A 10,395-nucleotide genomic window follows, 5' to 3' on the forward strand; every position below is an offset into this window, starting at 1 on the left:
TTGTGTGTGTGTGGGGTGGTTGTGTGTGTGTGTGTGTGTGGGTGTGTGTGTGCGTGTGTGTGTTTGTGGAGGAATTGAGCAGTACTGCCCTACTTTCCACAGCTCCAAAACAAGAGCCAAATGATCAGTGATCCCACTGAATGCACTCTCTTCACTGCTATATTTCCTGTCACTGTTATTTCCTTTCAGAGCGGAGTGAATGTCCACAGGGATATTCACAACTTGTCAATTCTGTGCACACACACACACACACTCACACACACACACACACACACACACACACACACACACACACACACACAAACACACACACATACTCTGCATTGTTGCAAACATATTACATCACATTGGGACTTTAGATGGTCCAACATTATAGTCCACTGTCCACTTTGAGATAAATGTAATTTTCAATAACTAAAGTAAAACATGAATAGTTAGATAAGAATATGGATATCAATCTAATTCCTGCATGTTACATATGGAGCTGGAATAGTCTTAGTCTCTGGTTAGTCTCTTGATGGCTGAAAGCGGGGGAACAGTTAGCCTGGCTCTGTCCCATGTTGAGAATACACTCCAAAGCACTCCCTAAAGCTCACTCATTAACACGTCCATTTCTTGTTTCTTTCATCTGTGCACAAACAGAAATGTTAAAAAAGGAGGTTTTGGAGTCTGCGTAGACATTGGATGGAATCAGGCAAACTATTTCCCCCTGCTCTCAGTCTTTATGCTAAGCTAGGCTAAATGCATGTCGGATGCAGTTTTGCACTGAACACACACATATGAGAGCGGTGTAAATGTTCTCATACAACTCCCAGAGAGAGAGTGTGTGTGAACTGCTGTTAAAAGCATGAGTGTTTCAGTTGGGGGGGTGACCTTATGGAATGGACTGAACAATGACATCACACAAAGCTGTAATATCATTCAGTTCAAAAATAGCTTAAATAAATCAATACTTAGCCAATACAGAAAAGAATTGAATTGTAAGGTAAAAGTTTTGTTTATATAGTATTGTACTGTTGTAAGTTATTGTAAAACCTGAAAGACTGTGTGCTGGATTTTGTTTTAACAATAAGCGCTGTAGTACAACTAGGAGCAGACAAGTTATAATGGAGGTAAGACTTAGACTTAGACTGACTTTATTGGCATTCAGCTGCATATTCACATTGAGTGAGATTTCTTTGCAAAGCTCTGAGTAAAAAAAAAAACAGTATGAATATCACTGTGTGAATAAACAATAAATAATATGAATTGAAAGTACTTAGTGCAAATGTCCATGTATGTGTGGGAGGGGGGGTTATTGGGAGTTTGGAGACACTACCTTATTTAATTATTCCATTAATACATATTTTGGTGTGGGTGTACTAGAGACCAGTTTTATTTCTCCAAGTTGGGGGATTGCTCAATTTGATAAAAATGAATTTGTAACTCATTGTTAACCTTACTATATTAGGAAAGATGCGTCAAGTGTGATTTAATTTAAGCTCTGAAGTTATTCTTAAAAAAAGAAGATGTGTTTGGAGGGTAAAGTTTAATCTTTCACACGTCCTGGACGCCCTGTTACATCCTGCTACGTCCTGCTGGGCCTTAACGCCCTGCAGGGCCCAGATACGCCAGGAACCACTACAAACTACTATATTTAGTCTCTGTTCCGTTATCTTTTTGTGACTGTTATTGCTACTCTTCATTCTAACCCCAACCGGCTCCATCAGACACCGCCTACCAAGAGCCTGGGTCTGACCGAGGTTTCTGCCTAAAAGGAAGTTTTTCCTCTCCACTGTTGCTGCTCTGGAGGAAACTACTAGACCTGTTGGGTCCTTGTAAATTCTGCAGTGTGGTCTAGACCTACTCTATCTGTAAAGTGTCTTGAGATAACTCTTGTTATGAATTGATACTATAAATAAAATTGAATTGAAAATCTATCAACCAGCGGTGCTCTGATTGGTTGTAGCGTTATCCTATTGCGTGCAGAGGGAATTTGAAAGACAACCGTTTATCCCGCCCCCCCCGGGTTGAGCCCTGCCATTGGGGAGTTCCCAGACCCAAAATCGTGATGTGGGTCTGGCTGGTCAGGCTAGGGCATCCATCACACAAATAACCAGTGCATCTCCTGACACAACCAGGTTTTCAGTGTGTCTGAAATCTAGTTTGGCTTTCCCTATATAGTTCACTATTTAATGGCGTTTTTCCACTGCATGGTACCTACTCGATGGTTTTCCATTACGGAAAAAAGTCCCTGGTACCTGCTAACAGGTACGTCTTTAGTAATACCTCAGTTGAGGTTCCAAGTGAGCTGAGGCAAAACCAAAAGGTGACGGGGAAACCTCCAAACTGCTGATTGGTTGGAGAGAATCGTCACTAACCACTAATATTTTTGGAAATTGGAAACTAATTTGCCTTCTGGCTGTGGCATCACGCCGAGAATCAAAAGCACCTTCGCCGTTCTGTGTGTGTCGCGTTAGGTCACGGCGGTTTGCTGCTATGACGACCAGACACGGCTCGCCTCACTGCAATGGAGAACGGACGCACAGTGCGTCGAGTCGAGTAGAGACGAGGCGAGTCGAGCTGATACCAGCAGTGGAAAAACGCGGTAATACACACTGCACAGGGAGTAGTGAGGGAGGGAATGAGGGCGCCCGGGTGCCCCACCCTGTTCTCCACAGCCAGGATGACCAGGTTGCAGTAGGCGTCGGGGCAGGGCGTGGGCTCCAGCGGGTTGTGGTTCCTCCTCTCCCAGCTGCCGTAGCTCTTCCCCCGTTCCCAGCTTCCTGTGCAGGCTTGCCGCCGCTCCCAGCTCCCCCCGCTGCCGCCACCACCTCCTCCCCTCCTCTCCCAGCTCCCTCCTCCCCCACCTCCCACATGCCTCCTCTCCCAGCTCCCTCCACCACCACCACCCCCTCCCAACCCCACCCCCACCCCCCAGCTCCCGCTCATGGGTCTTACTCTGCGGTTCTCCCAGCTCCCTCCCGTTTTACGCGTTTGCTGCCTCCTCTCCCAGCTCCCTCCCACCCTCTTCCTCTCTAAACTCCCTCCTCCTCCTCTCTCCCCCCCGCCTCTCTCTACTCCTCCTCCTCCTGCTCCTTCCCTCCTCTCCACATTCTGGTTTTTGTCGTGGCTGCTGCGGGACAGGGAGGGCCTCCAGTCGACTCCGCAGATGGTGTGCCGCCGCTCCATGGTGCCCCCTGCGGGCCGGGGGTCGGCGTTGCAGCTCAGGGTTTGACGTCGGCCGTCTATGCCCGTTGGCTTTTTCCTGTCCAGGCTGTCGTCCCCGGCAACCACTGTATCCACGTTCAGACCTGTGGGATGAGAGTTGAAAAATGTGTCCATGTATCTTTCTCATAGTAGAAGAGCCGGTCTATCTAATGTCACAGGCACAGAGCAATGAATGGAATGGAACTCCCTCCCAAATACTGCCAAACAAAAAAATCACTTAATAAATATTACCTTCAAAGAAACGTCAAAATCTAATACCAAGTAAGAGAGAGACTAACTTCTGGACTTTCCAAATTACAATACTGAAACGTGTCATTTTGCAGGGTTGTGACAGCCAAAATAGTATCCACTGATTTGCAGACGTCTCTTTCACCATGTCAGTTTGTGGGAACAGGTCTTTTTGGGTCAGAGGGCAGCATGTGAGGGACGGGGGTGGTGTTATTCCACTGTTTGGATGCTATTGTCAGATTGGCACGCTTCCTGGGGGCCCAGGCCTCACCCGTCTTGAGGACCAGCAGGTGCAGTGCGTCGTCTCTCAGGTAGGAGGCCGCGGCGATCTCGTGGGTGGGGATCCTCACCAGCAGCTTCTCGTTGTCTCTCCACGTCAGCAGCAGACAGCGAGCGGACAGACTCAGAATGCAGTCCTGATCCACGCTGGTCTTCAACGGCAGCACCTTCAACTGCTACTGACCCACACACAGGGACACGGGGTCAAGATTAGGGATTATTCATCAGCAGTTTAGGAATGTAATCAACAGAGGTGGAAAGTAACGGTATACATTTACTCACTTAGTTTTGTTGTGTATTTTGTATTTTCAAGTTTAATTTTAAAATGTACTTGACTACATTTTGAGGGATTGTTTTTCATCCCATCCATTACTGAGTAAAAAATTAATAATGATCACAAACTCACTACGGGAATTTATATTAAAACGTAACCATTACTTGGGTAGCTTGTATTTGAAGCAAAAACTAAATTCTACTAAGGAAGGGTAAAATATCTATAAAGAATTCCCGAAAAAATAATGGCTCGACGCTGTAAACCTTTGATGTAAGTTTACAGCCTAAATCTCACAGTATCTTACTGTTTTAATTTTATACAGGATCATACTGTAAATGGCAATGCATTCTGCTGGAAAATAATAATATTACAGCACCATCTGCGAATGTTACAGATTACAGGTATGTACTGGTAATACCAATGCATCTTGGGAAAACAAAGCCGGGAATTAGACTGCAACCAGTTTATTACTGTAAATTAAAACAGAATACAGTAAGAAACTGTATGTCTATTTACAGTAAAAGAAACAATATGCGTAGTGTATGAAGACTAGTTTAATGGGGAAGCTGCTGCCTGTAAGATGGAGATGTTGCCCATCACTAACCTCAGAAGTGCTTCATGATAGATACATTATCAGTGAATGCTTATAGATAAGTTATTGATCACTAACCCGGGCTGTGTCCAGCAGCTGCAGCAGCTCGTCTCGGCTGGAGGGGTTCAGGGAAACCGACACCCAGGTCAGGTGGCCGAGGAACTGACGGGAGAGGTGAAAGGTCAAACTGGGGTCATCAGGTCACTGGTGACATAAGGAACAGGTCCGCGACACCTCATACCTTTTCCTCGTATTTATGCGTATCATATGGCTTTGCTGGAGGTGCCATTGTTCTGTACATGTTATAATGTCATATAATTTGCTGGACTCTTTAAATAAATATTGTAAATGTGCTACTTGTGAGTTCAAAAAAATCATTAAAGAAATTGTAAGAAAAAAAAATGCCTTTACATGAATCCAACATATTATTAGCAAATATAAACCAATTCAATTTTATTTATAGTATCAATTCATGACTACAGTCATCTCGAGACACTTTACAGATAGAGTAGGTCTAGACCATACTCTATAATTTACAATGACCCAACAGTTCTTTGTGAAAAGACATTGACGTTTACTGGCCCTTTAGGTAACGTGGTCACTACAATCCACACGTACAGTTCATCCTAAGGATTCCCTATGCTCATTAAAACATTAAAGTGCTCATATTCTGCTCATTTTCAGATTCATTATTGTATTTAAAAGTTAAATCAGAATAGGTTTACATAGTTTCATTATCAAAAATCACCATATTTTTGTTGTACTACACATTGCTGCAGCTCCTCTTTTCACCCTGTGTGTTGAGCTCTCTGTTTTAGCTACAGAGTGAGACATCACACTTTTATACTATCTTTGTTGGGAGTCTCACATGTGCAGTACCTAGGTAAGGACTACTAGCCAGTCAGAAGCAGAGTATGAGGGCCCTGACAGTACCTAGGTAAGGACTACTAGCCAGTCAGAAGCAGAGTATGAGGGCCCTGACAGTACCTAGGTAAGGACTACTAGCCAGTCAGAAGCAGAGTATGAGGGCCCTGACAGTACCTAGGTAAGGACTACTAGCCAGTCAGAAGCAGAGTATGAGGGCAGGTTTTTTTTTTCACTTTGTAAACCTACAACGTGAACAAAAAGATATATAACACAATTGAGAAAAGGGAAAAAGCCAAAAAGCATGATATGAGCACTTTAATACAGAATTTATAAAATCATGCCAACAATTATTGTTTCATTCTATACACTACAACGGTTTTGTTATTGTAGGCACAGTTTAATACGCAACTTCATTTCATAAACATATGTAGTATGGGGTCCCTGGGGTCCCTGGGGTCCCTGCTCCCTCTCTCTTTCAGATAAGGGGTCCTTGACTTAAAGAACATTGAAGACCCCTGGTTCAGCATATTTGGTTGCATTAGTGTGTATTTTACCTTGACCTCCTTCTCTACGTAGTCGAAGATGAGTCTCTCCGGGTGGATGAGATAGTCGGGGGGGTAGAGAGGAACGGTGTGTAGCGGGCGCCGGTAAACGCTGCCCCGATCCACCGGCCTGCGACTGGACTTTGACCAAACCAGCCGCTTGATAGGAGAGACAAAACTCTGAGGAGAAGGAGCCCCAGTGTTAGGCATGGGGACGGAAGATATAAGAAATTAATAATAAGACCTTTTTACTGTCCCCAGACAGTCGGATTTCAGGTGACCCATCTATCGATCCTATTCTTTGGTTCATAAAAAGGCATCTGAAGGTTTTCATTATGTGTGAATATTCATGGCTCTGAGAGATGACGCCTCTCTAGTCCTACCATATGACAACCATATATCTCAATATTGTCAGTCAATCTTTTGAGCACATGCCTACTCCCCAAGATGAAACCCGGGGGAGAGGGGGGGGGGTTGTCCAAACAGGAAAAGGAGGGACAGTCGTTAACAGGGTTCTAATCTAGAAAGAGAGAAGAGCAGTTTCAGTACCAGTAATGTAGCCTCTCTCTCTCTCTCTCTCTCTCTCTCTCTCTCTCTCTCTCTCCCTCTCTCTCTCGCTCAATTGAAAACATCAAGATACAGTAGCACCCCACAGGCTGGGTTTCAAAACAGAATTCGGGGGGGCAGCTACACTAACACTCTCTGAATTGATACTAGACTATGGGGGATATCTACTTATATCTATTTATACAAATGACCAGAATATGGTTGATCATTTTTACCATGACAATTACAGTTTCTCTGCTTTTATTTTGGTGATCTCCTACATTCCAGAAAATGCAGTTGATGAAGATCCACTTCTCTCAACAGTTTGTCTACTAGTTATTGCCATGCTTTTAATATTTATTGTTTAAAGTGTGCACTTCCCTTCACAACCTCCATCACTCCTTCCAGCTACCACCATCCGGCGGGCGTTTGAACGCACCACTGGCCTGGAAACATCTCCAAGAAATCCTTCATCCCCTCTGCAACAGCCAACAGCACAAAGTGATCCCTCCCTCCCCCCCCCCCCCCCCCCCCCGCCCCGGCCGGCAGCGTATACAGGTCTTGTTATTCTATTGTCTTTGTGGATCCTTGTCAAAGATCCATTTCTGTAACCCTTGGGTTACAGACAATAAAGTATTATCTTATCTTAATCAATAAGTGGAATATTTTATTGTGGAGCCATGCCATTTTTGCTTATGAAGGCTTCTGGATGCTTATTTCTTCCACCTGTAACTTATGCAGCTAGCGGGTAAATCTTCCTGTTGTGTGTTGCTGTCTAGTGGACACAAGAGGTATCACTGGATGAATTCATCATCTAGCAACAAATTCACATTGTCTTGCTTAATGTACCCATTGATTGGTCACCTTAATCATTATCAGAAAAAATACCCCCCCCCCCCCCGAGACTGATGAAACCTATCCAATCCACTTTATCTATATAGCCGATTTTAACAAACACAAGGTTTCCAAAGTGCTGCACTAGAACAATACAGAATAAAAGACAACACAATAAAAGCACAGTAAAAAAGACAAGGTACCCAATATGAAGATAAAAGCAATAAAGTCAAAATTAAATTAAATAAATAGAAAAAATAAAATAACTGAAATGCACTGCCAGCATAAGGTAAAAAAAGAAAAAAGATTATAAAGACCCAAGGATGTGTCTTCTAGCCTCAAGGTAAACTCTAAATTGTAAAGAGATAGTTCTGATATATTAAGTATGGTTGTATGAGCTACTTCATAGTCCCAGTAGCTACTGCATGCAGCTAACACCCTGACCATGGAGAAGGATCTCATATAACCCCACTTCAAAATATCAATGACTAAATTATTAGTGGGTTGTTGATTTTGTCCAACGCTTCAGTATTGTGGCTGTATTTATCCCAGCAGGCTCCAGTCAGTGGCGGGGTGTTTGGGCTTTGAATATGAACCAGAATTTAATAGAAGATGGTTCATTTATGCATGCATACCTCAGTGTGTGTGTGTGTGTATGCGTGTGTGTCTGTGTGTGTTAATGCAGTACATCCCCTGGGCTGTTCCAACAGTGATTGACAGGTGAGCAGTGATCTCTGACAGCTCCCTGCTGACACTCACTGTCAACACAGCACACACCATTAGACACACACATACACACACACACACACACACACACACACACACACACACACACACACACACACACACACACACACACACACACACACACACACACACACACAATTAAATAAAGAGCAAGGGATGAAATTAGCTTGATTAAGAGTCTTTCTGTCTGAAGTAAAACAGATTTCTACGTGTCAGATGAAGATCTCTGTAGTCAGCTGAATGAATCATAAGACAGAGGATGGTTATGAGTTATGGTTATGGTAAGGAGTTTTGTTCTGCATCTTGTTTCCACTGGTTGTCGTGAATGTAACAAGCTGTCCAGGTCAAACCAAGGTGAAGGTTTTTTTCCTTTTGTGCTTTTTCTTCTTCTTATACATTGTCATAGTCTTACCTATTTAGGAAATGTTTTATTTTGGGTTTTAGAATATATTTAGGGACAATAAATTCACAGACTATTCCAGATTGATATCATTGTTTCCATTTTTTGATGTTTTCAACACTACGTAACACTAACTTATTAACTTTAGTTTTACAGTTATTTTTGGAATTTATGGTCAATAAATAAGGGAATTATACCTAATGTTTGAGTAAGAAAAGCAGAAATTAGGAATTATTGAGACTAAAATTAAAGGAATGGATGTTGATGGATAATCACAGACTGGAATATGTCAACTTTTACTCAATACTATTTCAAAAACACTTCCATTTGTTTTTCAAATGCTATAAAATTGAATAAGACCCAAAATTAATGAAAGTAGAGATTTGTACTTGGCAAAGAGCGTTGGAATCAATCATGTTATTTTGGGAAATTAAAAAAAAAAAGATATATGACAACATGAGGACAACATGAGGACAACATGAGGACAACATGAGGGTTAAAGATCAGCCTGTCAAGAGAGACAGTGTGTTATTAGTCAGCAGTGTAAATATGCTTCAAAAGATTCACACTGACTTGCAAGTGAATTCTGCGGTCGCTGAAATCCCGCACACACACAATCGGTTGTAAATGCTGGTGCGACCAACCCTTTAGCTGCTTTTGGTTTGTCACCAAAGATTTCTGGATGGGTCAGAGACTGTCAATACAGGGACACTCAAAACCATCTGCTGTAGGACTTCACTCAAGCTTGTTTGGTCATCAAAAGGCCTTCAAATCCAAAATAATAGACTCCCAACTCTTCTCTTGGATGATGAAATATGACAAAATGTGTTCTGGAGAAAGTTCAGGACCAAGCCAATCCCTGTCCAAATGTAGAAACTCAGAGACAAAACACAAGCTACTGTACCTTCTTGGATTTCTTGGGTTCATAGTCCATCGTGGGTCAGTCCCCCTCTGTAGTAGTCCTGTTCTGGGTCAGACGGGTCCGGGTCCTGGGCACTCCTTCTGAATGTGTTTTGGTTTCAGTTTGTCTTTTCTTGTCTTTTTGTCTGTCTTACAGTTGTTTTTTCCATCGTTCCTTCTTTGTCTCTGTCTCTCTCGGTTGGAGTTATGTCACCTTCTGTCTCGGCTGCTCCATTCTTGTTTCTTGTGTATACTATTCCGGGCCCACCCCCACCACACACACACACACACACACACACACACACACACACACATACACACATACACACAGGAAGCAGAGGAAGCCCACTTCCTGTCCAAGAGGAAACTCCACCAGAGACTGATAAGGCCCATTCTCTCTGCACTGATTATAGACTCCAATTTAACACTTTTCCCTTCACTTTAAGTGATTTACACTTAAGAAAGTTCTTGTTCACAATCCTGGTTTTAAAATTTGGTTTGGAAGTGCAGAAGTGCTTAGTAAGTAAAGCTCAGTTTGTCCCATTTTTTTGCCGCACCAATCAGAATGGAGCAACATTTGACTCTGATCAAACCTCAGTGAGTGTAGAAATCTTCATGAATAATACCCAAACGTGTCTTTCAAACTTGGATCAATGCCTATTTAGTTTTCAACGTAACATTTGAGAACGTGAGAGGAAAATCCAAATTGCTCTAACATTCCAAAGATACCCTGTCCCTGTAAACATCGCTTCAAGGAAGACTTGAACATGCAGATTGCCAGTGGTGGAAGAAGTACTCAAGTCTTTCACTGAAGTAAAAGTAGCAATCCCACAGAGTAGAATACTTTGTTACAGGCAAAAGTCCTGTATTCTAAAGTGTACTGAACTAAAAGTACAAAAGTCCATCCATCCATCTTCACCCGCTTATCCGGTATTGGGCCCCGGGGGGAGCAGCTCCAGCAGGGGACCCCAAACTT

At 43.0% G+C, this 10,395-nt stretch overlaps 2 protein-coding genes across 2 annotated transcripts in view; both read right to left on the reverse strand.

Annotated features, from left to right (window-relative positions):
* ccm2l (CCM2 like scaffold protein) overlaps nt 1–9,685 on the reverse strand; it is a 16,372-nt gene extending 6,687 nt beyond the window's left edge. Inside the window, 5 exon segments of the mRNA XM_032521192.1 lie at nt 2,647–3,293; nt 3,710–3,893; nt 4,662–4,745; nt 6,005–6,172; nt 9,424–9,685. Of these exon segments, the coding sequence (XP_032377083.1) occupies nt 2,647–3,293; nt 3,710–3,893; nt 4,662–4,745; nt 6,005–6,172; nt 9,424–9,453 (1,113 nt within the window). The 5' untranslated portion in view covers nt 9,454–9,685.
* The window catches only part of xkr7b (XK, Kell blood group complex subunit-related family, member 7b), a 91,300-nt gene continuing 84,318 nt past the window's right edge, over nt 3,414–10,395 (reverse strand). Inside the window, exon 5 of the transcript XR_004332757.1 lies at nt 3,414–3,426. The gene's annotated coding sequence lies outside the window, so the exon portion shown is untranslated. The remainder of the gene's footprint in view (nt 3,427–10,395) is intronic.

The sequence above is a fragment of the Etheostoma spectabile genome, chromosome 7, assembly GCF_008692095.1.
Source record: "Etheostoma spectabile isolate EspeVRDwgs_2016 chromosome 7, UIUC_Espe_1.0, whole genome shotgun sequence".
Lineage (NCBI taxonomy): Eukaryota > Metazoa > Chordata > Actinopteri > Perciformes > Percidae > Etheostoma > Etheostoma spectabile.